General features: G+C 44.9%; 2 protein-coding genes across 9 annotated transcripts in view; both read right to left on the bottom strand.

Annotated features, from left to right (window-relative positions):
• The window catches only part of Tbcd (tubulin folding cofactor D), a 156773-nt gene extending 148039 nt beyond the window's left edge, over positions 1 to 8734 (bottom strand). For 3 of the 5 annotated variants that reach the window (XM_006247861.5, XM_063268237.1, XM_006247864.5), the window contains exons 1-4: positions 8453 to 8733; positions 6971 to 7021; positions 1167 to 1264; positions 83 to 184 (exon numbers count right to left, since the gene is read on the bottom strand). In XM_006247861.5, the coding sequence (XP_006247923.1) occupies positions 83 to 184; positions 1167 to 1264; positions 6971 to 7021; positions 8453 to 8636 (435 nt within the window). In that variant the 5' untranslated portion in view covers positions 8637 to 8733. Of the gene's footprint in view, positions 1 to 82; positions 185 to 1166; positions 1265 to 6970; positions 7022 to 8452 lie in introns of all 5 variants that reach the window. The other 2 variants (XM_063268238.1, NM_001271364.2) reach the window with 2 other exon arrangements.
• Positions 8735 to 10183: 1449 nt separating this feature from the next.
• Positions 10184 to 25794, bottom strand: Fn3k (fructosamine 3 kinase). 4 transcript variants are annotated; one of them, NM_001109051.2, is made up of 6 exons: positions 25194 to 25408; positions 22736 to 22887; positions 20824 to 20915; positions 19847 to 19929; positions 11469 to 11591; positions 10184 to 10556 (listed from the first exon to the last, which is right to left on the bottom strand). In NM_001109051.2, exons 1-6 carry the CDS (start codon positions 25332 to 25334, stop codon positions 10218 to 10220), a joined length of 930 nt encoding a protein of 309 aa, NP_001102521.2. In that variant the 5' UTR covers positions 25335 to 25408; the 3' UTR covers positions 10184 to 10217. The 4 variants fall into 4 exon arrangements, with proteins under 4 accessions (NP_001102521.2, XP_063125743.1, XP_038942580.1 ...); XM_063269673.1 differs by lacking the exon at positions 25194 to 25408 and adding an exon at positions 24891 to 24982; XM_039086652.2 differs by lacking the exons at positions 10184 to 10556; positions 11469 to 11591 and adding an exon at positions 14582 to 17270 and having other exon boundaries at positions 25194 to 25790.
• Positions 25795 to 26083: the final 289 nt, after the last annotated feature.

The following is a 26083-nucleotide window of genomic DNA, read 5'->3' as shown; positions in this document are numbered from 1 at the left end:
CTAAGATAAAACTAAAGAAAGTCGGAAGATGGGAGTTACCAGTGCCTGGGAAGCCATCAGGGAAGGCTTGAGAAGGACTCACCTCATGGTCTTTAGGGTTCTGTCCTGTGAACATATCTAACACAGGCTGAACATCAGCTACTTCATGGGGAAACAGACGCAGAAATACTTTATATCCACGAACCTGCCAAACAGAAAGACATTAGAATTGACAGACTATGGAGTACACTCTATAATTATAATACAGAACGAGCAGCAAAACTACCTTGATACCTTCATCAAAGCCCATCCTCTTATGCCCCCCCAGTGACTAAGGAGATCCTGTCACTGTGCAGTGACACAACTCAGCAAGACCAAAGGGACAGGAGACCTATCTTTATCTCGTTTGTTCATTAAATATGCTTGGTTCCAATTTGGCCAGCGAGTCATGTGTCTGCATCAGAGATATCAGTACACTACAAACTAAAAAGTTCTCTTCTACCCTGTCCAAAAACGACTCTGACATTTATGAAAACTAAGCCCCTATGCACCTCAAATGGACCCACTCACACTTATATAAAACAAGCTGCAATCTATCAACAGCCAAAAGGCTCGCCCTGCTACATAGTAAGAGTGCTAATACATGTTCCCTGAGACTCACAAACTTTACAGAGTCACTCCCGAATCTCTAAGTCTAGAGAAAGTAGACCATCAGCCCCAGAGGTTCTTCCCCCAGTAAATTCATCCTTACACTATAGCTTAAGAAGCACTTCTATTGCTGCGTCATGTCTTTAATCCCAGCACTTGGGAGGCAGAGGCAAGTTGAGTTCAAGGCCAGCCTGGTCTACAGAGTGAGCTCTAGGACAATCAGAGCTACAGAGTAAGACCCTGTTGTTTTTTAAAAAAAAAATAAAAAATAAAAAATTTTTTAAAAAAATGAAGAAGCAAAAATACTTCCACTTTCATCAAGACTTTTTGTTTTTTTCTGTATAAGAAATTTTTTGGTCTAACTAGGGACCCCAAGATCACTAAGACCCAGGACCCAACCCAAGCTAAACAGAAAATGAAAACCCACAACTTGTGCTGAAGAACCACATTCCCCAAGAAATAACACTTAAGGTGTTGACTTCTACCGCAACTGGATGAGGAAAGTGTCTGTCCACTCTGCAGCACTATACAGACGTTACCTTGGTGATGATATACAGAAATTTAAAAGCCAGATGTACAAGGTCGGGCAGAGATGTCTCATCCTGTACTATGTCCAACAGTGAGTTCATCATCCACTCTAGGGAAAAACAGATATGAAAGCCATCTCTGAAAAAAAAAATTCACCTTAGCACATGTCCCTGTTTTTAATACAGGAAAATATCTAAATTTGGTATCTGACACCGTGTTTTACAGATGCTGCCTGTTAAAACTGCTCTGATTTACCAACAGGCTAGGTTGAAAAACGCGGTAAGACAGGAAGAGGAAAGAGAGGGTCATGCAGGGCACAGCTTTCTCCTGTCCATTCAAAGACTATGTTCAGACCCCAGTACAGGGAGCGGTTACAGGAGAGCAGACAGGGAGAGAAGAGTCCAAAGAAGCCGTTAGACATGCAATACAACAGCTCTGGCCACACCCTGCTGACTATCCTACTGGCCTCCCTGCCAATCTAATGCCCAAGAGACACTTATATCAACCATATCCTCACCACAAACAAGACTCTGTGCTGTGTCCTATAAGCCTTCCTAGGGCACCATGGACCTCAGGTGGTATTGGGGAGCTGGCTAGTCACCCTGAGTTAAAAGGCATAATCCTTGCTTTATAAAGGACTTATTTTAAAGGATATATAACAAAGATTAGAGTTCCTCATTTTTTTTTCTCTTTGTTTTGGTTTGGTTTTTTGTTTGGTTAGGGTCTTGTTTGTTTTTTGAGACATGATCTCACCATATAACTCTGGCTGGCTTTAAATTCCCTATGTAGATCACAGTGGCATTGAACTCAGAGATCTGCCTGCCTCTACCTCCCACATGCTTGGACTAAAGGAGTGCACCACTATACCCAGCCCCAGTTTTTATTTCTTTAAAAAAAAATCTGAGCATGAGATCAGTCAGCTTGAGAGATAGCTCAGCAGTTGAGAACACTCACTGCTCTCACTCAAGACCAGGGTTTGGTTCCACTTTAAGTCCAGCTCCAGACTTCAAGCCCCCACAAGGACCTGCACATACCCACACACATATACTACACATACCCACACGCATATACACAAAATTAAAAATAAAAATCTTCAAAAAATTTTTTGAGGGACTAAAAAGATGAGTCAGCAGATAAGATGCTCTTCCATCAATCAAATGAGTCAGCAGCTAAGATGCTCTTCTATCAAACAGGGTTTGATTCCCAGCACCAACATGGTGGCTCACATTAGGTAACTCCAGTTGCAAAGGCTCCAATTCCCTCTTTTGGCTTCTGCACGCACTGCCCACATGATACGCAGACATACTTGCAAGCAAAACTCCCATACACGTAAAATAAAAGTAAATCTTTTATTTAAAAATGGAGTGTTTAAGGCAAAATATATAACAAATATGAAAGTAAGTTCTGTGACAAAGGTAGCAAGGTGGCACAGAAATCAAGAGGAAGAAACAAAAGAATCTTCTCTCAAAGCTTCTGCGCCATGCATGAAATATACATTATTTAAGGGTAGACTGCAGTGAGTTCAGGGTACATATGATAAATCCTGGAGGAGGGGAAAAAAAACACTGAGCATATAATGAAGATAAAATAGAGTACCAAGCTAGCTACAGACATCTTTTAACCCCAGCACTCAAAGGCAGAGGCAAATGAATCTCTGTGAGCTTAAGGCCAGCCTGGCCTACACAAGTTCTAAACAAGCCAAGGCTACATAATAAGACCCTCTCTCAAAATAAATATATAAACAAACACCGGGGCTGGGGATTTAGCTCAGTGGTAGAGCGCTTACCTAGGAAGCGCAAGGCCCTGGGTTCGGTCCCCAGCTCCGAAAAAAAGAACCAAAAAAAAAAAAAAAAAAAAAAAAAAAAACACCAAAAACTATTAAATTAATATAAAATAAAGTGATGGTGTAGAGAGCCAAAAAGGAAACAGAATAAAGAAAAAGCAAGCAAGTCCCAATAGAGTTGACTAAACCTAGCTATGCCGACAGTATTACTAAGTGAAAATACCCTCCTAGCTATTAAAAGATGAGGACTGACAGGGTGAATCCAGACAAAAAGAAGACAAACACAGAGTATTTGCTATCATGAGAGACTTAAAAAATATTACAAAACCTAGAGGACGTTTCTAATTAGAAAGATCAATTCAGGGGCTGGGGATTTAGCTCAGTGGTGGAGCGCTCACCTAGGAAGCGCAAGGCCCTGGGTTCGGTCCCCAGCTCCGAAAAAAAAGAACCAAAAAAAAAAAAAAAAAAAATCAATTCATTGTGAAGACTAAACAATTCAGTTACTGGTACAACAAATGCCAGAACCCCAAAGCAAAGCCAAAACTGAGAGCAGAAACAGGACCAAGTAAACAGAAAATCAGTAAGGGCACCAACGACATGATCGTCCACCTTATTCCAACAGTATAACAGCCTCATTCAAACACACATGGGAGACTCAGTAAGTCAGACCCGCGCTGTGTCACGGCTCTCAACCGTAAAGAGTATAATTTGAACCTAACAAATGCAAAGTAAGACCACAGTGGGGTAAGATTACTTGCTCACTAAAACCAGAAACACTGACTAGAGAAGCTACAAAGTATCAGGGATCTACTTACATTGTTACCGACTCAACCTTTACAGAATAATGAGACATTCTATTAGAAGACACGCCTTTGCTACACAACCCAGAAATCCCATTCTTGAGAGTCACCTAAGGGGAAAAAAAAAATATCCACCCACAGATGGTACATGCAGGTCTCAAGCAGTATTATTCATAACAACCAAATTAGAATCTCACAAAAACATCTCCTCTCTATGAATCTGTGTACTGAGCAAAGCTCCAAGGAGATGTCAGGTCTGGAGAGTAGAAGAAACAATGAAGTTTATCTGCATTGAGGAAAGGACTAGAAAATAGCAAAATAAACAACTGTGGTGCTAGAGAGAATATACCACAGAGCAGCTAACAAAAACAAATGATACAGGGACAAATGAATCAGGACTGAAGGTCTAAAATCCAAGCTAATTAAGTACTGGATACAGTATATATAAGTACTGGATACAGACTTAAAATGGTATCTCAGGGCTGGAGAGCTGGCTCAGTGGTTAGAAGTGTTTGTGCTCCCAGAGGACCTAAGATTGGTTCCCAGAACCCATGTTGGACAGCTAACAACATCCTTCAACTCCAAGAATTCTGACACATGCACATAAACATAAAAATAGAAATTATGTTTAAAAATTGTATTCCAGGGGTTGGGGATTTAGCTCAGCGGTAGAGCACTTGCCTAGCGAGCACAAGGCCCTGGGTTCGGTCCCCAGCTCCGAAAAAAAAAAAAAAAAGAAAAGAAAAGAAAAAAATTGTATTCCAAACAGGGAGAAGGGTTACTAGATCTCTCAGTTAATAAATAAGCTTTACATAATCAATTAAGAATTAGATTATGAAGCAGAGGGAGATGGGATGGGATAGGGAGTTTCTGGAAGGGAACTCAGGAAAGGGGATAACATTTGAAATGTAAATTTTAAAAAATCCAATAAAATAAAAAAAATTAGATTATGGACTTACCACCAAAGATCAAACACAAAGGAGGAGAGTGAATTAGTGGCAGAGACCTATAATCGTAACACTAGGCTGAGGTAGGAAAAGTTATAAGTTCAACACCAATCTAGATTATATGGTGAAACTCTGTCTCAGAAACAAAGAAAAGAAAGGGCTGATAACATTCAAACTCAAATATATTAAACCTCAATGGCTAACACACTGCACATAACCCTGAAAGGCAAAAGCGGAGGCATAAAAAGTGTCACCCACAGAAAAGGATCAGCACAGGCGAGCATCACCTTTTTCAGAAAGGGACCTATTTCTACTTCCCAAAAGATAATGAACGGTAACAGTTACTGAGCAGATGACATATAGAAAGCATCACACTCTGCCCCACAGCAGAGAGGCTCTGGCAATAAGAGCAGGTCGAAGCTGTCACCTGAGGAGGTCAAACAGCTCCTTCCGCCCCTTGAACAGTGCCTACATCGGTTACATGGGGACAACCAGGAATCCAAAACTATCAGAAGAGCCCCAGGGCACCTACAGTTCTGACACCTTCAGCATAGCCAGCCCTTCAGCCTGACAGCAACCACTTGCCAGCAACTGGTCCCTCTAAGGACTCATCTTCAAGAGGCTAAGGGGAGGAGGAGATATACAGATTTCTGCCAGCAATCTCACTATGTGGCGTGAAACGACTTACTTAACCTTTCAGACTTGTACTTCGATTTCCCCGTTTGTATCATGTAGCTTATGATAACAGACCTTACACAGGAACTGTGAGATTACTACAATGGTTAAATTGGTTGGATCCTCCTGGGAAGAAAGGAAGGAAGAAAGGAAGGAAGGAAGGAAGGAAGGAAGGAAGGAAAGAAAGAGGAAAGGAAAGGGAAAAAAAAAAACTCAGAACAAGACTAAAAAAACTATCAAGAGTACTTGAAATTAGCCTGGGCTGCCTAGCAAGATCCTACCTCAAAAAGAAAAAAAAAAAAAAAAAAAACAAGCCAGGAGTTGTAGTTCACACCTGTAATCCCAGCACTTGGGAGGTTGAGGCTGGAGAACTTCCATGAATTCAAGGCCAGCCAGGGCTACACTACAAGACTCTGTCTCAAAACAGAAAAAGAGAAAAGTCAAACAAAAAACGTAATTAATGTGAAATAGGTTCAAATATAACAAAAGCAATGAAAAGCAAACAAAAGTCTCTCTCTGTTGCTAAAATTTCTTCCTAGGGGTACATGTAAGCACCCTAGGATTAGCTAAGAAGATTAAAAATAGATTAATACTGCTCAGTTGTTGTGCCTTAAAGCTGGTAAATAAATAAAAAAGTTCTGCCTCAATTTGGGAGCTAGCTGGGTAAGAGAAAAACGTCAACATGCTTATTAAGATGACACTAACATAGATGGGATTCTCTCCTCCATCCCCTAATCTTGTCTGGCATACACACACATACACATAAACACACACACACACACACACACACACACACACACACACACACACACACACACATTACAGTGGTTCTCAATCTTCCTAATGCTGTGAACCTTAACATGATTCCTTGTGTTGTGGTGATCCCATAATTATTTCATGGCTACTTCATAACTGTAATTTTACTACTGTTAATAAATCATAATATCTGATATGTGACCCCTGTGGGGGTCACAACCCACAGGAGAAACCTAGAGTCTAGGCCCTTCCCAAGGACACTGCAATTAGGGCAAAGCTGCATATAACAGGTGGTAGAGAGCCATGGGTACTCAGGTGAGGGCCTAGTGATGCTTCTTGCCTCCATGTGAGGGGATGTAAATAGTCAACAAGCCCAGCTGGGACAATGAGTGTGCCCAGCTGAACTCCACAGATGGTGGCTGAGATTAGTCCTGTACAACACTCTTATACCTGAAACCAAGCCTTAGTGGCTCTGTCTACAAAACGGAGATGACAGATGACCTCATCCACTGCTGTGTAGGTAAAATCGGAGCTTTGTAAAGCCCATGACCCTGCGTAACAATTACCAGGAAGATAATAGCTGTTCACACTTAACAGACTAAAACGCACATAAGAAGAGAAGATGTGTTCTTTCAATAGCAACAAGCAGAAAGCAGCTTAGACACACCTGCACACAATCTAGATTGATATCTGAACTCCAAGCTGTTCATTATCACAGACAAAATAAAAGCACAAAGCTCTGGGGACACTTCATCTCACACCTTCTGCCGATAGCACACGCAGGTGCCAGCAGTACACACAGGCCTTCCCAACTGTCTGACATTGAACCACCAATCGCCAGTCTCTATGCTTACCGAGGTGTGGGTCCAGGAGGTGGGGCTGCTCCTGGTATTTGTCCATAATTACTAAAAGGAAAATAACAAGAAAATCAAATCAGGTGAACCTCAGAGACTCTCCTATTGGCTCTCAGTCACTCTAATGGGACAGCTAGCATCTTCCTAGTCCTTGGGACACCCAGGGACACACCTGACTTCTTGCTGACAGATGCAACACAGCTGCCCAACATCTGTCAGGTTCTTGAGGACCAGTGTGACCACGCCTCCTACTCTTCTCTTGCTCTGCACTCCTTCCCCTCAGATCCTCTTCTCACACATCCTCTGATGCTGACTGGTTTTCTTCTCCAGCCCTTTCTTCACTTTCTACAACTCCACCTCCCCAACTCGTTAGACCCTCTTCCACTTCTTGAGTCCTCCCCTGCTAACCATGATACCCTCCCATTCCAACAATCACCAAACCAATAGCTGTACAACCTCCCCAACCCTGGTCACCTGCTTCCCAACCCCTACCAGAAATTAATCTGTTTACACCCAATCCAATGTTTCTCTGCTTCTGCATTCTCGCCTGCCACATCAGATTCCTTCCACTAAGCCCACCCTGTCTTTCCCAAAACCTTGAGCGCCATCCAAAAAAAAAAAAAAGACATTATGGAGAGAATTTTTTGGCTAAAGAATTCACAAAGATGATTTTGTTCAGGTACAAAACTGTTATTATCAAAAGGTTCATTTGGACATTGTCCTAGTTTGTCTTCTGTTGCTGTGATAAAACTGTCCAAAACCAACTTGAGGAAGAAACGGTTTATTTGGCTTACACAGCCCATCATTGAGGAAATTGAAGGGATGAATTAGAGCAATACAGGCAGAAACTACGGAGGAGTGTTGCTTGCTTACTTGCTCTCAGGCTCAAGTTCAGCTATCCCACAGGCCAGGGATGATACATCCCACAGGCCAGGGATGATACATCCCACAGCGGGCTGGGCCATCCTTCATCAATTAGTAATTAAGGAAATGTCACAAAGACATGCCCACAAGCCAATCTGGTTGGTGGTGGAAATTACCCACTTGAGATTTCTTCTGAGATACGTCTAGGTTTGTGTAAGATTGGCAAAAATGATGACAGACAGTATCCTTTACAAACGACTACCTAAACTTGGGGGATTTAGAACCACCAAGGGAACCTAACGGCACTGCCCATTCTCCTGCCCTGCCTGGAGCAGAGATCCTAAATAAACCTGATGCTCTGAGTTTGCAGAGCCTTGGTCTCATAGCGGGGCCCCATAGGAGCAAAACCCCCATGCCAGGCTGCTTCTCTGCTTGCTTGAAGCACTGGTAGGTTTTTCCTCAGCAAATCTGCTCGTTCCCTCCCTATCCACAGAGAGGTCTCAAGTATGCTTTGCTCAGTTCCTGGGCACCGCAGGGCAGGCAGGAGGTATGGCTCCCCAAGTCCCTTCCTCCCAGATGCAAGGACCTCAAGATAGAGACTCGGGGCCCCGCCCGCACCGCGGAACCGCTCCTCCGCCACCTCCCGGGCCGCGCGCTCGCGGTGCACCGCCGGCAAGCTGCGGAGCAGCGCGCGGGTCTCCGCACTCTCGCCGAACGCTTCCAGGGTGGAGGCGCGGACAAGCGCATCATCCTCCACCTCCTCCTCCGCGGCGCTCGCAGCCGGCTCGTTGCTCAGTACCATCGTGCCAGTAGCAGGCTCCGTAAGAACCCTACCGGCAACCGGGAAGAAAGGAGATACAGCGCGAGAGCGGCCAGCCCCGCCCCGAGACCTTCGACCCCAACTACGGGCCGCTCAAGCCAACAAAACAGCTCGCGCGAAGTCGGCTCAGCCTGCAAATAATGCTTACGTGAGTGGAGGGCAGGACCAGGAACACGAAACTTCCAATGTCTTCAGCCTCAACGTGGAGTGGGTGGAACCCAAAAGGGGTGTGGCCAAGGAGGGTGTGGCCGGAGGAGTGGGCCGGGCCGCTCTTTACAAGGAGTTGGGCAAAGAATGGATTCGGGTGTTGGAAATCTTAGCGTACTGACGACGAGGTCACGGAAAGAACTGTGTTTGAAATTGGGGGCGGGAACCTGGAAGGTTTTGAGCTAGCGCAGGAAAGTGCATGAAAGCTGAGCTAGTAGAAAGAGCCAGAATGGAAGGGTGTTGTATGAACGCAGGGGAGGAGTGGGTTTTGAGTGTGGGGGCAAGAATGAGGCAACGCCATTCTTGGGAGCGCCTCCAAGTGTTGGGTTGGAGGGATGCTTTAAGCGTGTAGGAAGCAATAGGGTGTTGCTCCAGGATGAAGGCTTTTGCCATGACCTCTCAAACATCAGCACCATTACGGCCACCCAAAGCAGTCCTGACAAAAGGCATGGGCTGCACACTGCTGGCCCTGCGTTCACCGGCAGAACAAACCTCCCTGGAAAGTGGAGGACTGGAGTGGTTAGATAGTTTAGTGTCCAAAGTTTCCTGCACTAAACCTCGGGACTTGAATATGTAACAGTAGGCCCCCAAACCTTAGCACAGCTGACTTCATGATGAAAGTGCCATTTAGGCTATAAAACTCAGCACCCGCCAGCCAAATTGAAAACAAAGACTTGATCCTTCAAAGTCCATCAGTCCAGAAAAGTCACTGAATGTGCTAACTGCTTTTTGGCTTCTCTGGTTCTGCTTCTGGCTATCTATTGTTGATAACTGAGGTATGTCAATCCAGAACTTTTTGTGTGTGTGTGTGTGGTTAAAAGTTCACCCTGAGAAGGCTCACTGTTATGCTGGGATCCAGAATACCCAGTGTAGTCACTGGCCAGCGAATAAAGACTTCCTATTGTCTTAAATCTGTATCAGAGCAGTCTTCTCAGATATGTTGTGGGCTGACAAGTTTGGTCCTCACACAGTGGAAGAAGAGAACCACAAGTTGTACTCTGACCTGTACGCACATATTTGAATGCATGAGTACACAAAATAATGTCTAAAAAAAAAATAGAAAAAAAAAAGTGAAGTGCTGGGGAGGATCTGGTAGTGATTGCAACTGAATGACCAGAGCCACAGGAGCATGACCCTTCTTTCTCTACTCAATTGTGGTACCTGGGGCTTCAGCTGCTGAGGTGGGAGCTTGCCAGGAACAGTGATCCTATGGTATCAGCCTGAGCTCCATACATAGCTCCCTGGGAAGTGCTACACTGCCATAGCCTCGCAGCCTCTTGATGAATTTCTGGAGGCCGACTCAAAAGTAGCCCAGTTAGAGATCCAGTTTGACGTTTTATTAGGTCCAGCCCTCTGCTACCTGAGCAGTTTCCTCATCATCCCCAGGGATGGGCTTCTATACTCCCGCCCAAAGTGGTTCCAATGGTTTAGGTAGTTAAAGAGCTGGTAGAGCAGCAGGCGTTTGTCGAACCCTGGAGCCTTTGGGATCTTCTGATGGTAGGCAGTGAAGAAGGATCTGGGGAACCCCCCAAACATCGATGCAATTGCCAGTTCAAACTCAGAATGGCCGTAGAAGGAGGCTGGGTCATAAATAATGGGGCCCTGCTCATCCTCAGCCACGTTTCCAGACCAGAGGTCTCCATGGAGCAGGGCAGGGACAATCTCTATACCAGAAAACAGCTCTGGGATCTTCACCTAGAAGAGAAATTATTGTAAATATGGGACTTGGAGACCCATGGGCTCATTATCCAGTGCTTGGAAATAAACCAGAGAGCCATGGATTCATCCAGAGTCCAACCAAATAATCCACCAGGTCCAGTGAAGAAATTCACCTGATTCCTGAATGTAACTTTGTCTAGCATTCTGGTCACTACCAAATGAGTCCAAAAGAAAGCTGTATAGAAAACCTCAGAGTTGTTTGGGTTTTATGCTGTAGAATATGAGCTAATTTGGCACCTACCCTGTAAACCGTGCTTTTGTTTTATTTCATACATGCACCTCTTCCACTAAATAGCGTTTCTTTGACGCATGCTCACCTTAGACCAGTGGTTCCCAACCTTCCTAATGCTTCAACCCTTCAACACAGTTCCTCATGTTGTGGTGATCTCCAACCATAAAATTATTTTGTTGCCACTTCATACCTATATTTTTGGTACTGTTGTGAATTGTAATGTAAATACATGATATGCAGGACATCTGATATTTGACTCCTGTGAAAGGGTTGTTTGACCTCCCCACCACCAAGGGATCACGACCCACAGGTTGAGAACCACAACCCCGGACTGATAGATGAATCATGTTTCTAATATTTTGGAGTTCCATTCTGAAACAAGTGATGCGAGAACATGCACCTTCATTAAGGGTGACATATTGGGGTCTTTGGCAGCAGAACAAAGGGTAAGAATGGACAAGTGAAATGATTGAAATCCACGAGCCGGGGTCTGTCTCATCACCTACCCACCTACAGGATAAGAAGGTATTGGCTGGCATACCTATAACTTGACCAGCCTATTCTAACATCAGTTTTTCCTATTCTGACTCAGTCACATGCATGTTGTAGACTCATAAGAGACAACCACTTCCCAGAGAAATAAGTGTTGGACTTACCTGTAGCCTTGACCACAGTTCTTGTGTCTCTCGGTCAGCATAGTCCTTTTCTATGAGATCCAACTGAGCTTGGAGCCGATGTCGAGTGAAAAAGGTTGGCCAGTCATCCTGCCATTCATTCACCTGAGCAAAAAGAAGAGAGGCCATGTGACTCATGGCCCCAGGATGGCTTAGTAGTCAACCAACTGAAAATACAAGTGGAATCATGAAACACTTTACCCAAAAGAAGAGACACCATGACCAAAGCATTTGATCGGGGGCTTACTTACAGCTTCAGAGCCTTTGTCCACTGTCTTTGAGGTGGGGAACATAGCAGAATGCACAATGCTGGAGAAGAAGCTGAGAGCTACATCCTGAACCACAGGCCAAGAGAAAGAGACTGGACCTGTCATTGGCTTTTGAAACTTCAAATCCCACTCACAGTGACACACTTTCTTCAATTGCCTCCCAATCCTTCTAATCTTTTCAAACAATTTCACTCCCAAACACGGTGACTAAGCATTCAGATATTGAGCCTATGGCAGCCTTTCTTACTCAAACCACTACCAGGGTTTTTTTTAAAAAGGGAAAGGGGCTAGAAAAAAGCATAAAGCAAATACTAAGGTGGCAGAATCAAATCAAACACAATAAACATGTAAGAGCAAATGGTCAGAAACAAATGCCGTAGTTAAATGACAGAGATTGGACTAAAACTACCTCAAGGATGGAGTGCTTGCCTAGCCTGAATGAGTCCCAAGTTCAACACACACACAACACACACACACACACACACACACACACACAGAGAGAGAGAGAGAGAGAGAGAGAGAGAGAGAGAGAGAGAGAGAGAGAAAGTGGCAGAGATAAACAGATTTGGAACATCAAAGCAAGACCCAACTATAGGCTGGAGAGGCGGTTCACCAATTAAGAACACCTGCTCCTCTTGAAGAGGATCTGGTGTAGGTTCCCAGCACCAACACAGTTGCTCACAATCATTGGTAACTTCAGTTCCTGGGGTTCCAATGCCCTCTTCTGGCCTTTGTGGGCACTGCATGCACATCGTGCACATACACATGCATATATATATAATATATATACACATATATATATGCAAATGAACACTCATAAAAATTTTAAATCTAAATCAGGTTATACACAAAAACAGAAGTACACTAAAAAGATAGAGAATGTATACATTTTTGCTCACAATAGTCAAAGGACAAATACAAAAAGAAAAATGAGCGGAAATTCGTGTCAGGCAACACTTACAGCAGAGCAAAGACAACCATCAAATACAAAGAAAATTGTTTCATACTGAAAATGTGGTCACGTAATAAAGGGGATCTACTAGTCCTGGCCGGGGTGGGGGGTGTTGTTATTGTTGTTTAGGGTTTTACCTTGTATCCCAGGCTGGCTTTGAATTCTGGTTCAAGATGCAAGGATTACAGGTATATGCCACCACCCTCTGTGATAGTCCTAAATTCTTATAACTCTGCAACAGAGCTTCAAATACATGAAAACAAGACTTCTAGAACTGTAAGGGGAAATAGATGAAGCCTCGCTTTCAGCCTGATAAGGTCTTAATTATGTCTTCACCATGACATTTGTATGTTGAAGATGACTGTTTTCAGAAATAAGGCTTTCAGCACTTGGGAGGCTGAGGCAGGGTTAGCGGGGATTTGAACTCAAGGTCAGTCCAGACATATTGCTTTTAGGAAGAAATTAGGGTTAAATGGCATAAATGTGAGGTCACAATATGACAGGACTAGAAGCCCTATAAGAAGAGGAATACACCCAGGTGTGGTGACAATGCCTTTAATGCTAGAACTCAAGAGGCAGAGGCGGGCAGATCTCTGCAGTGAGAATTTTGGTTTATTTTAAAACCGTCATATTGTGTGAATATGTTTCTGTTTTGATCCCAGGTATGGGAGATGGGCTACTTCACTTTGTCCACAACCATTAACTACGGTTGTCCCCTGCTCTATGAGGGGCGTGATCTTTGCCAGCTGCAGATAGTTTAATTCTGTGGGATTCTGGAGTAGGTATCAATGCCAGAGCCCAAAAGAGGCAGAGGCACTCTGAAAAAGGAGGAAGAGAAGGAGGAGGAGGAAAAAGAGGAGGAAGAAGAGGAGGAGGAGGAGGAAGAAGAGGAGGAGGAGGAGGAAGAGGAGGAAGAGGAGGAGGAGGAGGGGGAGGGGGAGAGGAGGAGGAGGAGGAGGTTGTGGTGGTGATGGTGCAGGAGGTGAAGGTGGTGGAGGCTGTTGCTTCTGCTGTTGCTTCCCTCTGCTGCTCCTGGTTGCTGTTGTTGCAGTTCGACAGGAAGGTGGAGATATCCTGAAGATAAAGACTGGACTGACCCCAAGAAACTCAATGCCCCTTAATTAGCAGGAAGCAGTAAAAAGAGTTCTATGCCCCCTTTCCCCTCTAACCTTCTTTCTCTCCTACCTAGGTTTTTTTTTTTTTTTCTTTTTTTCGGAGCTGGGGACTGAACTCAGGGCCTTGCACTTGCTAGGCAAGCGCTCTACCACTGAGCTAAATCCCCAACCCCTCTCCTACCTAGTTTTAAAGGATTAGGGTAGAATAAGGATTGGAAAGAAAGGTGATATAAAAAAACCAATAAAATAGTAATACATACATACATACGTGTGTGTGTGTGTGTGTGTGTGTGTGTGTATGTGTGTGTGTGTGTCAACAGAGATTTATAAATTTGAGGCTAGCCTGATCTACATATTGAGTTCCAGGCCAGCAAAGATTTTTTTTTTCCTTTTCTTTTTTTCGGAGCTGGGGACCGAACCCAGGGCCTTGCGCTTGCTAGGCAAGCGCTCTACCACTGAGCTAAATCCCCAACCCACAGGCCAGCAAAGATTACAGAAAGAGATCCTGTCTCAAAAAACAAAAGAAGGGGCTGGGGATTTAGCTCAGTGGTAGAGCGCTTACCTAGGAAGCGCAAGGCCCTGGGTTCGGTCCCCAGTTCCGAAAAAAAAAGAACCAAAAAAAAAAAAAAAAAAAAGGAAAGAAGGAAAGAAGGAAGGAAGGAAAAAGAAAATACAGACACACTCTCACCAAAATACAAAGCAACCAAAATTTACTAGATTTAGCAATGTTTCAAAATACAAGCTATTATATATATAAAAATCTTTTTCTTTTTTTTTTTTTTTTTTTTTTTGGAATGGGGATGTGACTCAGATGTGGATTAGTTGCTAAGCACAATAGAGTTGCTAAGTGACAGGCGCCATTTAGGAAAGTCTACAGCAAGGAAAGGAGTTTACTGGGATGTCCCACCGTTATGCATGACTGTGATAAGTGCACTCTGGAGAGGTACAGCCCCTGAGACTTCACCCCAGGATTGCTTCTCTCTGCTGATATGCCTTTCCTGGCTCTATTACATGGCCTAATGGTTCCTGGGCATCAGCCCACCCTGTTGGGCAAATTTCTTGCAAATCAACATGAAGATGAACTTTCATGAATTAATTCTGTTTAACTGAATTAATTACTTTATAGCATTTTGATTGGATTCAAATAATTTTAAGAGGAATGTTTAAGGAGATTGTTTTAGTTGTTTTTCCAGAAAGATATAATAAAGTTAGAATGAAGAATAGAATGTGCACACTTCTCATAGAATAGCAAGCAAAGGTTGCATAATAAGAAAAACAATGAGCTTTCATAAATTGCACTAAGAAGAAAAATAGGCTTGGGACAGATTTGTGATCAAGGAAAAACTTTCATTCTAGGGTCCAAGGATGAGGCCACAGGTGTACACTATGATAAAACAAGGCCAGTGAGACTGTTGCTTTGAACTTATAATGAACTTATAGAATGAAACATTGTTTTAAACTTACTATTAACATCCTTCTGTAACTTCCCTTTTGTGTAACATTTTATCTATAAGGTAACTTTATAAAGAACTTTTGCCTAAGAAGGTGTGAACTGCCAGAGAAACGATATAAAATGTGGCTGCTGGGGGTTGGGGATTTAGCTCAGTGGTAGAGCGCTTGCCTAGGAAGCGCAAGGCCCTGGGTTCGGTCCCCAGCTCCGAAAAAAAGAACCAAAAAAAAAAAAATGTGGCTGCTGGGGCTCTGCCCCATCCATCAAATATATAAATGTTTACCTGTCTGTCTATATGTATGCACACTTAGGAGTTAAAAGAATTCATAGTTTCTCCCTGAGCATTCTTGCCAGCCCCAGATAGTTAAGTTTTGTTTCACCGGTAGCACTGAACCAGCAAATCACCCGCCTCTATCAACAGGGGATGGGGAATTGTTGGCTGCTATCAGCATGTCCACAATTTGCCATACCCCTTTTCACCGCCTGCCTTGGTTAACTCTGTGAGGCCAAACCTTTGACAGCTAAGCATGCACGGGTGCTGAGTATCATACCCACAATGGAGGGAAGGGGAGTAGTTTTGAGTGTGTGTGTGTGTGTGTGTGTGTGTGTGTGTGTGTGTGTATGAAGTCTTGCACGAAGGCCAGAGACTGATGTAAAATCCTCCTCAGTTGCTCTCTATTGTGTGTATGCATATGTATGTAAACATGTGCACACAACTGTACATGCATGTGTGCACATGTGGAAAAGGAAGATTCACGTCCTTTACCTTCCTCTACTGATTCCCACCTTATTCTTCTGTGAGACAAGGTTTGGCTACATTCACTGGACAACAAGGCCCCCATGGATCTGGGATTACAGGGACAAAACACTGTGGCCAGCATTTTTATGCTTTTATGACAAGTAATTGATCAACTGAACCATCTCCCCAGACACTAAAAAGAGAACTTTTTTGAGACAAGGACTCAACCTTGAACTCACTATGTAGCCAAGGATACCTACGGATTTCCAATATTTCTTCCTCTACCTCCAAACTTCTGGGGTTACAGGTATACAACATATCAGGCTCAATTTTTAAAAAATAGTAATTGGCCAGGAGATGGTGGCACGCACCTTTAATCCCAGCACTCAGGAGGCAGAGGCAGGCAGATATCTATGAGTTTGAGGCCAGCCTGATCTACAGAGCAAGTTCCAGAACAGCCAAGGCTGCACAGTGAAATCCTGTTGTTAATAATAATAATGATGATGATGATAATAATAATAATAAGAAGAAGAAGAAGAAGAAGAAGAAGAAGAAGAAGAAGAAGAAGAAGAAAAAGAAGAAGAAGAAGAAGAAGAAGAAGAAGAAGAAGTAGTAGTAGTAGTAGTAGTAGTAGTAGTAGTAGTAGCAGCAGCAGCAGCAGCAGTAATAGGCTTTAGCCAGGCATGGTAATATACCCCTATAATCTCAGCATTTGGGAGGCAGAGGCAGAGAGGTAGGAGGATCATAGCAAGCTCGAAGCCAGCCTGGTCTACAACTCAAGTTCCAAGCCAGGCAGGATTATATAGTGAGACCCTGTCTCAAAAGGGGAAAAAAAGAGGGGGGGGACATACAGTTAGCAAGTGTGCATTTATGAATCATCTGTCATGACGGGAATACAAAATGGAATCTCAGAGTGAATACTTTTCTCCAGCTGTGATGGCTTCAACTAAAAACAAACAACTTCAGGAAACATCCAGTATACATCAGAGTGGGGAAAACTGGAACTCTTATATCAGTTCATGGTAATTTAACTGGTACAACCTCTTTGGAAGCGTGGGGCAATTTTTCTTTTTTATTGTTGTTTTCAAGATTGTTTTTTTTTTTCTTTTTTCTTTTTTTCGGAGCTGGGGACCGAACCCAGGGCCTTGCGCTCGCTAGGCAAGCACTCTACCGCTGAGCTAAATCCCCAACCCCTTCAAGATTGTTTTTAAATTATGCATGTGCATCTCTGTGAGAGTGTGCCATGGATGTATGGGTACCTGCAAAGACAAAAAGAAGGCCTCAGATCTCCTGAAAGTGGAGTGACCGGTAGTCATGAGCTGCTGGGAACTGAACTCAGGTCCTCTGCAAGAGCAGTATGTGCTCTTTAGTCACCTCTCAGCCCCATGGGACACTTCCTGAAACCTCAGGGAAGAACCTACTGTACAACCCAGGTTTTCTGTCTCAGGTCTCACGCAGTCAACCAAGATCAATCCACAAAGGTTCGTAGCAGCTTTATTTGTAAGAACAGAAGCTAGGAACAACCCAGACATCCATAAACAGGCGAATGGATAAACAGAGACCATGGTTTGTCTATATGGTGGAATGGACTTTTTGACATCTGTGACACGAATGGATGCAATGTATAAACATCGAAAGATTTGACATGGACGCACATCAGAACGGTGACACCGAGTAAAATATGTCAGGTGGGAAAAAAGGCGAAGGGGGACATACTATATTATCATATTCATACAAAACTTCACAAAACACAAGAAAATCTACAGTGACAAGGAGTAGACCTGTGGTGACCCAGGGACAGGGCTGGGTTAGGGGTTGTAAAAGACATGAGGAGGGTCAGTGTGCTGATTCCCTTCTGACCACAGTTGCCTCAGGATCTTCGAGTCTGAGGGGAACTCAGAGGCCCTCCGTCTCTCTGAACAGCTCCATGTACAAGTTCTAGAGACGATTTCACTTCTTTTTTTTTTCTTTTGTTCTTTTTTTTTTTTTTTTTTTTTTTTTTTTTGGAGCTGGGGACCGAACCCAGGGCCTTGCGCTTCCTAGGCAAGCGCTCTACCACTGAGCTAAATCCCCAACCCCGACAATTTCACTTCTTAACTCATGAACATTTGAGAAAAATACTATGCTTCATCAGCCAAATCTTTGAAGACTCATTGCCATGAGAAGCCCTTAAACTCAACATGTAACTCAAGATGACAAGCCGTGCTTGTCTATAGAAATGGGGGCCATGCTAGTCCCTAGCTCCAGCCAGGTGTCACCTGGAAAGTCAGATTTGGCTGAAATTAGGTAGTCTTGAAAAGCCTTCTGTGTACAGTTATTGGGACCTAGATTCATAGCTCCCTATTGGCTGGGACCCCCCAGTCTGACTTAGACTTCATAAAAATCTTGCCAGAAGTCATTTCCAAACAAGAGACTGACCCTCCAACCCATGCCAAGGAGAACTTGGCCGTCACCTACAATGGCCCAACTAGTCAGAGAAGGCTTCAAGGAAGAGAAAGACTTGAAATGTTGGCCCTTCAAGCAGTAACAGGTGTAAATTGGGATGACTATTACACAGAATTGTTCTTAACAAAGCAAAATATGGTCTAGTAATGGCTTCTTTGAGGTAGGTGTAGGGCTGGTAGACAGCCCCAGTGATAAGACTTCTCTAGATCTTCCGAAGTTTCTAAGATGGTGATTCAAAAGGCTGCAGTGTCTTTCAGCCATAATGATGAAGAATGGAGACTGGAAACTTGGCTCAGTGGGTAACAGTAATTGCTGTTTTCCCAAAGGACCAGAGTTTTGTTCACAGCATCCACATCCAGTGGTTCACAACTACCTGTAATTCCAGTTCCAAGACACCATCCTCTAGCTTCCTCAGGTACCTGTAGGGGGCATATAATCTCTCTCTCTCACACGCATCACATAAATAAAATAAATCGTTTTTTTTAAAAATGGATGAAACCAGGTATAATAACAAGACTTGAGAGACTATCAGGAAGGTTGTGAATTCCAGTCCAGAATCTGGTCCAACTACACAGTGAAATATTATTCTACCACACCAAAAAAAAATGCTCTTTCACATGCCACATGTATATTAACCTCAGAAATGTTGTGGTAAGTAAAACAGGCTGTGCACGGGTCACGTGTTATATAATGTCACCAACACAAAATGTCCAGAACAGGCACAACCACAGAGATGGTCAGTAGATTTGTGATCACCAGAGGGTAAGGAAAGGAGAGTAGCTGCTTGTGGGAGTTGCCGTTGGTGGTGAAAGTATTCTGGAATGAGACCTAATAATGAGCCTATAGCCATATCATCTGAACACACTGTTGGATCTCAGAGGCTAAGCAATCAGGCCTGGTTGGAACTTGGACACAAGACAATGGTGATGTTTGCATTAACGTGTGCTTGTACTAAAAACCATTGGATGGTACACTGTAAAATGAGAGTGTTGTGTTACATGAATTACATCTCAATAAGACAGCCCTGTAGGAGCACATGCATGATAAGGGCTGGGTCCTTAGCTTGGTCCACTCTACCCTCTCCAGATTCTTAAAGGGGCCAGGTTCCCTCCTGTATCACGGACTTTGCACCACTCTTGTGCCCTCCTGGAACGCTGATCAGCTGACTGCAGTGTCTACTACCTCCAAGCTTGGCTCAAACAGCCCTCCCTTCAGCTTTCTGTCCTAAGTGCCACAGCCTGCACTCTACCTTCAGAAACAACAGTCGAGGGTCCTGGTGTCTGGAGAACTGGCACACAAGGAGTCAGTGGTACACAAGGGGTCAGTGGCCAGCACCAGAGCTTCAGGAATGTTCATCACTAAGTGGGGAGGCCCCAACTCTAACACTCACCTGTGGGATGAAGCCACAGCACGTCACTGTGTGAAAGCCGAACTTGGTCACACCCCGGGGCTCAGCATCCTCCGCCCCACAGCCTGTCAACAGAAATCTTGATCTCATGAAACTACTCAGCGTTCACGGAAACCAGATCTTGGGAGAATGCCTGGTTGCGTACACAAATAGCTCAAACAGTAGGCGATCTGAGGGCTCACTACACACAGTTCACTGCACTAGCCAGCACACAGACTTGCCGGGACTTTGTGCCCTAGACAAAGAATGGACAGACTGCAGGACTGGTTGGTCAGGAGTCCATTCTACTTGTTTACCAGTGCCATTAAAACTGCTTAATCATCTCATTTTCACAGAGTACTCAGGCCTGGAGAGATGGCCGAAAAGGTAAGAGTACTTGCTGCTCTTCTAAAGGTGCCCAGCACCAGGTTGAACAAATGTACAAATACCCGCAGCTCCTCCAAAGGATCAGATGTCCTCTTCTTCTATTTCCAGCAAATATCTACCCCCCTCTCTGTCTGTCTCTGTCTGTCTCTCTGTCTCTCTGTCTGTCTCTGTCTGTCTCTCTGTCTCTCTGTCTCTGTCTATCTCTGTCTCTCTGTCTCTGTCTATCTCTGTCTCTCTATCTCTGTCTCTCTGTCTGTCTCTGTCTGTCTCTCTGTCTCTCTGTCTCTGTCTGTCTCTCTGTCTCTCTGTCTCTCTGTCTGTCTCTGTCTCTCTCTGTCTCTGTCTATCTCTGTCTCTCTGTCTCTGTCTATCTCTGTCTCTCTCTGTCTGTCTCTGTCTATCTCTGTCTCTCTCTCTCTCACACACACACACACACACACACACACACACACAGATTTTAAAAAACTGTTTAATGCACTGTGAAGGGAGCGGGTACGCCATTCGACACATCACTTAAGTGCCACCAAGAAGGCAACCTGTGGTGGTCTGGGTCCAGGTTTAAAACAAAACAAAACAAAACGAACTGGACTTACCCACTGTGTTCTGCTGAGCCTTGGACTTCTCCCTGAGTTTCTGGTTGTAAAGGTGCAAATCTGCCATCTGTTCTCCAAGCTTTGATGCCTGACTGGGGAAATAAGGCAGCAACAGTTACAACAGCAAACAAGTAACACCACACAGCATGTTCTGCTTTGATAAGGGACATTTTAAATGCTCTAAGAGCACTCTAACAGTACAATAATACACCCTTTTCTTTTTTTTTTTTTTTTTTTTTTTTTTTTTTTTTTTTGGTTCTTTTTTTTTGGAGCTGGGGACCGAACCCAGGGCCTTGCGCTTCCTAGGCAAGCGCTCTACCACTGAGCTAAATCCCCAACCCCCACCCTTTTCTTTAAAAAAAAAAAAAAGCCCAAAGTATTGTAAGAGCCCTTGTTTTCTGTAGCATCTCAGCAGACACTGGCCATGTGGCACAAAGCCTCCACCAGTGAGTTAAAAAACCTCAGCTCTCACCTTTAACAAGGATATAGAAGAGACCCTGAGACCACAGTCACACAGAGATATGACCTGTGGCAACTCCCTGCTGATAACATTCTGATGCCGTCTTTACCAGAGTTCGTCTTTCAATATTTTATACAATGAATGGACGTGCACGACTGTAGTAGAGGAAATAATTAAGTTGCCAGATAATTGATCAGCCTCCCTAGGCTCAAACTGGACTAGTACGCTACACAGCATAAAGCAAGGGACTTGTTCGAAGTCACTTACTTCATACAGCCTCATCACAACTAAAATATCCAAACCGAAATGAACGAACAAAAAAACAGCAATTATCTCTGTCTCAAGATAATTAATAATTATCTTTGTCTTTGACTCTGGGGGCTGGAGAGATGGCTCAGCAGTTCAGAGCACTAGCTGCTTTTCTAGAGGAACCGGGTTCAATTCCCAGCACCCACAGGGTGCTCACACCTTCTGTAAAATCCAGGTCCAAGGAATCCAACCCCCCACTTCTGGCTTCCGGGGGGTAATATACAAATGTGGCACACAACCATACATGCTGCCAAAGCACCCATACACATAAAGTCATCTTTAAACGTTTTAATAGAGAGAGACAATGTAATAACAATAAATCTTTAAAAATTGAATTCTGGGGGGTTGGGGATTAAACTCAGTGAGAGGGCTTGCCTAGCAAGCCCAAGGCCCGGGTTCAGTCCTCAGCTCCGGGAGGGGGGGGGGCTAGGGGATGGAGGGTGAGTTCTGACATGCCTTTAATCCCAGCACTTGGAAGGCAGAGGCCAGCATGCTATACACAGTGAGTTCCAGGCTAGTCAGGACTACATTGTTAGACCTTAAAAAAAAAAAAAAAAAAGGACTCTGGCAACTGGATTGAGTTATGTAAGCAGCTCAGCAGAGAATGCTCAGTAATGAATGTTCTCTCTCTCTCTCTCTCTCTCTCTCTCTCTCTCTCTCTCTCTCTCTCTCTGTGTGTGTGTGTGTGTGTGTGTGTGTGTGTCCATTTCTCTCATTTCTGTCTCAGCAAGGATGTTTGCTCTCTGGCTACCTAGTGTTGTTCTCTCTTTCTCTCCCTCCCCCTCCCCTCCTCTTCCTCCCTCCCCCCTCTCTCCCTCTCACTGTCCATTTCTGCCATTTCTGCTTGCTCACTTGCTATCTAGTCTTCTCTCTCCCCTCACTCTCTCTTCCTCTTTCTCCTCCCCTTCTCTCTCCATTTCAGTCTCTCTCCACCTGTTTCACCTGTCTTCTCTATGTCTGTGTCTGTTTCTCTGTGTCCTGTGTCTATCTATTCCTGCCTCTTTCTGTGTAAGCATGTCTTTCTCTCAGTCTGTATGTCTCTCTATGTTTGTGTCAGTCTTTCCCTATCTTTGCATGTGTGCATGGCTCTCACCCCCCAGCCCTCAACCCCCCTTCCCCCCCCACACACACAAATGCACTCACCTGCCAAGGCTCTTCATCTTCAAATGCTCCATCACAAAAACAGCCCCACCTCCTGGCAGGTCAATCACCTTCATGGGCTTAGGTACTCTCACCAGGCCAGTGTTGCGGAGGGCCTCCAGGCTCGCCATCTCTCCCTCAAACATCTGTCGGGCCTGCATCCAATGCCATGAGCTCTGTCAGCTCTGTGAACCTGGACTCTAACAGGTTTGCTGGCCAAACCAAAGTACTCATGGCCCTTAACACAAGCCGGAAGACCAAATGCCTTCAATTGCTGAAAAACAGCATCACATCCATCCCTCGAGACCAGGGTTCAAAAGAGACCCCTTCAGGTAAGAGGGAACTGAAAGGACAAGCCTGATGCCAGAATTCAAGGGGTTTTGGGGAAGACCTGTACAAGCAAAGCCTTGCTGTGGAAGATGCATGGGTCACAAGGGGATGCGAAGGAGGGGGATGGGAGGAATGGGCACAAGTGGAGTGTGAACTGACAAAAAGTCTGAGACTGGGGCTGGGGATTTAGCTCAGTGGTAGAGCGCTTACCTAGGAAGCGCAAGGCCCTGGGTTCGGTCCCCAGCTCCGGAAAAAAAAAGAACAAAAAAAAAAAAAAAAGTCTGAGGCTGGGTCTGAGTCCTCCGAGGTATTGTTTTCCTTTCTGCCTCTAAGTGGGGGCAGGCAGCCTTGGGCATGGTTGAAGTTACCTGGGGTCATTTTTAAGGCAGAGAAGGCAGAGTAGTGAGGTCAGAAGGGCCTGGCTCAGTTCTAGCAAGGACCAGAGAAACTACAAAAGAACCATATGCCCAGCTTGTCCATGCGGCCTTTGCTGGGACTCAGAAGCTTGTTTCTATGCTATTTCTACAAATACCCCATTTATTTTTAGGCAAACTTTCATATTGTTCACCATACTGTGGTTAAAAACATAAATTTTATTTATTTGTTTACTTGTGGCGCTGAGGATTGAACCCAGGAGACTGTCCACACTAGGCAAATGCTCTACTATAAACGATAAACATCTTCAGCCCCCCCCAAATGCTCTATTATGAGTGTTATCCTCAGCCCCCCAAATGCATTTATTCACGGGGTTTGTGAATACTTCTACATATAGAATCATACATTTTTAAAAATCAAAAGTCGATGGCTGTGGGTAAAAGCATTCAAGCCTGATCACCCAACTCTGACCTCCAGAGCTCACATAAAAATCTAGATGTGGCAGTGTGTGCATCCGTAATCCCAGCCCTCCCACCACATGATGGGAGGCAGACAGCTGGAATCTTTCAGGCCAACTGGCCTAGAACATGCCGTGTGGCAGCAGAAACAAGAAAAACCTCGCCACAAAAATACGTTGGAAGGACAGAACCAACTCCCAAAAAGTTATCCACTGATTTCTACACACGTCATGGATGTGCAAACCAGAGCTTTTTCACACATACATACGCACAAAATAAATCAAATATCATTAATTAAAAAATGAAACCTGAAGTCAAAACACGTATCACACATGGAAATAATTCTTCCCCTTTCATTCATTTTCAAGATGGGAAGTCAGACAGGTATATTCAAATTGCCAACCTGCACTTGGGGCCCCCCCCCCCAGAGGTATGTGCTGAGCGCCCTGCTGTGGGAGGGCATTTGCAAACTTCAGCCATGCTTATAGGGTAAACCTCCAAAGGAGGCCAGCAGTGCACAGAAAGCAGGGGGATGGGGCGCTTCACCATCTCTAACGATACCAGGAGGGACTGAGAAGGGCTACTCTAGGATTCTCTTCTGCCCCACAGCCATCTTAGATACTACAACCACTATCCAGAACTCAGCATAGAACCTCTGGAGTCCTCCCCCCACAGAAGGGGGAGCCCCATGTCACACCTTCACAGCTTGCTCTCGGGACGCTAGCCAACAGTTGTCTTACAGCTACTCATGCATTCTTTTGTTGTAATTTGTTTGTTTGTTTGTCTTTGTTTTTGAGTCAGCTTCTCCTCATTTAGTCCAGGCTAACACGGAACTCATCATCCGCCTGCCTCAACCTCCTAGGCTGTCACTATGGATAGGGTATAGATGCATGCCTGGCTTCATACTTAAACAGGAATATCTTAATCATCTTCAAAACCAACAGAGCCTGTGAGAACGGTGCTAGCCTAGCCCTGGGAATCCTGTCTCTCTTCACCTGTTGGAAGAATGCAGGAGCTGAGGTCAGAGTACAGACCAGACATAGGCAGAAGCAGCTTACAGCTGAGACTCATCTCCCCCACGGTCAGTGATTACAGAAATTTTAAAGCCCCTGTGTGGGAGCAAAAGCAAGAAAGTAATCATGCAGCAAAGATAAATCCTCTGGTCCCAAGAGGAAGTCTGCCTGCAAGTGCTGGCTGACCCCTCAGCAGAAGGTAAGGACACCAGGTCTAGTTCCCCCACCACTTCCCAGTCCTCTTTCCCCTTCCCAGACTTAATCCTTGTATACCCAGCAGCGTACCTGCGCCCTGCGGTTGACCTTGACAAACACGGGGCCAGTGTCAGTGTAGTAGGCATAACCCTCGCTGATGCAGCCCCCTCCGGAGCTTCCAAAGGCCCGCAGTGTCTTGGTGTGAAGCTGGGCGCGCAGCAGCTGCTCCATGGAGAGTTGAGGACCAGAATGCGGGAGAGATGACGCAGAGGAGGGGTGCTGGGGACCAGAAGGAAACACGCGGCAGGCGGGCCGGGGGGCGGGGCGGAGCGCTGTCAAAACACTGTGTGACACAGCCTACTGGCTCCTAGCTAGCTCGGGTGCGCGCTATCCCTGCATGCTTCTCCGGCTCCAGGGTTGGGGCGGGAGGAGAAAGAGAGGGAGGAATTGCTATTTCTCCAAGGCAATCTCCACCTGCTGTGGGAGAAGGAGGGGTGCAAAAGCTCTCCACATCCTCCTACTAGGCTCATTCCAGAATTTCTCCTCCAACTCGACTCACCCTAGAGAAACAGGACCCCAGACCATGTCCTGGGTGTTCTGTAAAGCCACGAGACAGAAAGTGAGTGTCCTCACAGAGCACATGTGAAGTCTCAGAACAACTGTGCCCACCTGGGGTCCACCCTGTGCTCTCTGCACAACTGGGAGAATCAGAAGTGAGCACAGGAAGATTTGGGTCAGGGCTTCTTTATCCTGTAACACAAGGCATAGCCTAGAGACTCAGATACCCTGTGGAGAAGCTCTAGCTGTCCAGATAAGGGTGGAGTCCTAGCCATGGGGGTGCTCTGGCTAGGCCCTAGTGTCACCTTTTAATGCCACAGGGCTGAGTGATAGAGGCTACTCTGGGAGTTGTGATAGCAACAGCCTACTCCACCCAGGGTAGGTGGGACTCTGGATCTCAGACAGCCATGATAGGAAAGAAG

Source organism: Rattus norvegicus, chromosome 10, assembly GCF_036323735.1.
Source record: "Rattus norvegicus strain BN/NHsdMcwi chromosome 10, GRCr8, whole genome shotgun sequence".
Taxonomy (NCBI): Eukaryota; Metazoa; Chordata; class Mammalia; order Rodentia; family Muridae; genus Rattus; species Rattus norvegicus.
Note: the sequence above shows the minus strand (reverse complement) of the source record. Positions and strands in the feature narration are given on the sequence as shown.

Coding starts and splice junctions, on each gene's coding strand:
- Fn3k (NM_001109051.2), bottom strand. CDS start 25,334: ATGGAGCAGCTGCTGCGCGCCCAGCTTCACACCAAGACACTGCGGGCC. Junction 22,888..25,193: donor AGGTCAACCGCAGGGCGCAG/GTACGCTGCTGG, acceptor CATTGGATGCAG/GCCCGACAGATGTTTGAGGG. Junction 11,592..19,846: donor GCTGTGGCTTCATCCCACAG/GTGAGTGTTAGA, acceptor CTTTTTGCTCAG/GTGAATGAATGGCAGGATGA.